Here is a 2,620-nt window from a genome sequence, read left to right as displayed (position 1 = left end):
GGTGCACCTGCTCCCGGTCAGGTTAGGTTTTTTTTTCCAGCATTTGGCCCAGTGAGCGCAGCTGATTCCGGGCTGGCTCCAGCTGCTCCCGGTCAGGTTAGGTTTGCACTAAGTCCAAACCTCCAGCCTCCCCACCCACCCTCGCCTCTCACGCTGGCCCGCACACAGTGCAGCTGCTCCCGGTCAGGTTAGGGTTTTTTTTCCAGCATTTGGCCCAGTGGGTGCAGCTTATTGGCAACAGCTGCAGCCAGTTAACAATCAGCTCCTGCCTCTATATAAATCGGCTCCTCCTCCMAGCAGAATCACTCTGGGGACAGGCTGCGAGAAGGTWAGYGTGCTAAGAAACTTGAACTGGGTCTTGTGTCTGGTTCTTACTGATTTGTTTCTCCTGTTTTAATGTGTTTGTGCAGATGGCACCTGCGGCAGCTGCTCGTTGTCCGCTCTGCGTCGGATGGTTTAGAGCCATGGCGAGCCACCTCAGGCGGGCACACTGTGTGCAGAACCTCCACAAAAGGAAGCTGCTTTCGAACTTAGCCTTCGGGAGAATGAACGTGAGGGACCTCGCCTGCCCCGTCCACGGCTGCACATACAGGGAGGGACGCCTGGACAGACACATCCTGCAGGGCCACGTGGAGCTGACCGAGGAGGACAGGCGGGCTCGGCTGCGTCTGGTGAGGCGAAAATGCACCCGTCACATGATTAGGCAGCTCGGGTTAAAACAAGCCAGCCCGCTGTTGGTCTCGGACCTGCACGTGGAGGAGCCCGGCGGGGAAAGGCTGTCGGCCATTTCGGTGCCGCCCGACGGGGAAAGGCGGGGCTCCCTCTCCAGCGTGGAAGGCGAGGACCAGGCAGACGGGGGCCACCCAGGGGAGGTCCAGGCAGACGGGGGCCACCCAGGGGAGGTCCAGGCAGACGGGGGCCACCCAGGCCAGGACCAGGCAGACGGGGGCCACCCAGACGAGGACCAGGCAGACGGGGGCCACCCAGGCCAGGACCAGGCAGACGGGGGCCACCCAGACAAGGACCAGGCAGACGGGGGCCATCCAGGCCAGGACCAGGCAGACGGGGGCGACCCGGGCACGACCACACCCCAGGACGGACCGCTCCCTTCCCAGCAGCTGCTTCCCTTGCCAGGACCGGTGGCACGCTTTCTGCGGGGCTTCAGGAVGTTTCACATGGGCGGGCGGCCGAGCAACAAACACTACCAGAACGCGGTGTCCAAAGCCAACAGGGTCCAYGTCTTCCTGGCTTACATGTCCGAGGGGGCCGGCGAAAGGAGAACTGGCTGTTCCTGGACGACGTCGAGCGCATTCAGCGGTGGCCCGCGGAGCTGGCCAAAGCCGACAAGGCGGTCACCACGGTCAACACGTACCTGGAAAAACGTCCACCAGTTCATGCAGTACTTCATGGAAACCCCGCCGGTGCCCTGCGGTCTGACGAAGAGCCAGCAGGCTGGTGTGGCCCGAGCCCTGAAGAGCTGCCTCCGGGACCTGGCCAGGGAAGTGGTCGTGCACCAGATCTCCGTGAAGGAAGCCAAAGTCTCCAGGGCCATAACGCAGCAACACCTCACCGCCTGCAAGCAGCTGGCCGCCCGCAGGATACCAGAGTTGCTGGGTAAGTGGATGACATCCAGGGTTCGCTGCAGCCACGTCGCTGTTTTTTAACCCGTATTCCTCCATCCCCACAGACATGCTGGAGGTCAAAGACACCCCACCCGTGAGGCACCTGTTTCACGGTTACGCGGCCACCTTTGTGTCCTCCATCTACGGACACAGGACCGGCGTGATAGCCAACATGAGGGTGGAAGAGCTCGAGGCGGCGAGAGGCGCATCTCCGGAGGGAAGCCACGGCGTCGTCATCAACGTGAGCGTGGCCACGTCCTGGACGCCGGTGTGTGTGTCGCTGGGCCGTTTTTACTAACTCTTGTCTGTTCTGCCAGGTCAGGGAGCACAAGACGAACCGGGCGTTCGGGATGGCCCAGATCTACCTGACCCGGGACGAGTTTGTCTGGCTGGAGCGGTGGATGCGTCTCCGAGACCGACTGGAGCCCAGCGACGACCGCGTCTTCACCACGGGGACCCCGGCCAACGGGAAGACCCTCCTGCAGTTCCTCCGGCTGGCGTGGGGAGAGATGAGCTTGCCCGGACGCCCGACCTTCACCGACATCAGGACCTCGGTCGCCACTCACGCCAGGAACTGCCACAGTCCGGAGGTCCGGCACAAACTCTCGCACTTCATGTGCCACGACACCTGCACGGCCGACCGGTTCTACGCCCTGCACCTCTCCCGAGACCAGTCCAAAGACATGCGGGAGCTTTTCGAAGCAGCCTGCAGGCCCCACCCGTGTGAACCACCGGCATCAAATTAAAAATAAAGTTGTTTAAATTTGCATTCTGTTTAAAGTCTTTCATTTCATGTAAAAATGTGTGTAATTTTGTTGGTTTTAAGCTTATATCTCTGTGGGGAAACATCATAGAGACTCCATTCTACTACTGGGTTGTAGCTGAGATCCAGACCTTTCCAACGGTGTGCGACACTCCCGGCTACGACACTCCTGGGCCCGGTTATGCTGCTAACAAGACCCGGTCTGGACCTGTGGTTTTTGCACTAAGTCCAAACC

At 60.7% G+C, this 2,620-nt stretch overlaps 1 protein-coding gene across 1 annotated transcript; it reads left to right on the top strand.

The window, feature by feature from the left end:
* The first annotated feature begins 16 nt into the window (after positions 1-16).
* LOC106511053 (uncharacterized) lies at positions 17-2,391 on the top strand. Its single transcript, XM_013999791.1, has 4 exons — positions 17-328; positions 411-1,614; positions 1,688-1,863; positions 1,940-2,391. Exons 2-4 carry the CDS (start codon positions 411-413, stop codon positions 2,366-2,368), a joined length of 1,809 nt encoding a protein of 602 aa, XP_013855245.1. The 5' UTR covers positions 17-328; the 3' UTR covers positions 2,369-2,391.
* The last annotated feature ends 229 nt before the right edge of the window (positions 2,392-2,620 follow it).

This window comes from Austrofundulus limnaeus, unplaced genomic scaffold (genome assembly GCF_001266775.1).
Source record: "Austrofundulus limnaeus strain Quisiro unplaced genomic scaffold, Austrofundulus_limnaeus-1.0 Scaffold2477, whole genome shotgun sequence".
NCBI lineage: Eukaryota > Metazoa > Chordata > Actinopteri > Cyprinodontiformes > Rivulidae > Austrofundulus > Austrofundulus limnaeus.
This window is presented reverse-complemented; position numbering and strand designations above follow the sequence as displayed.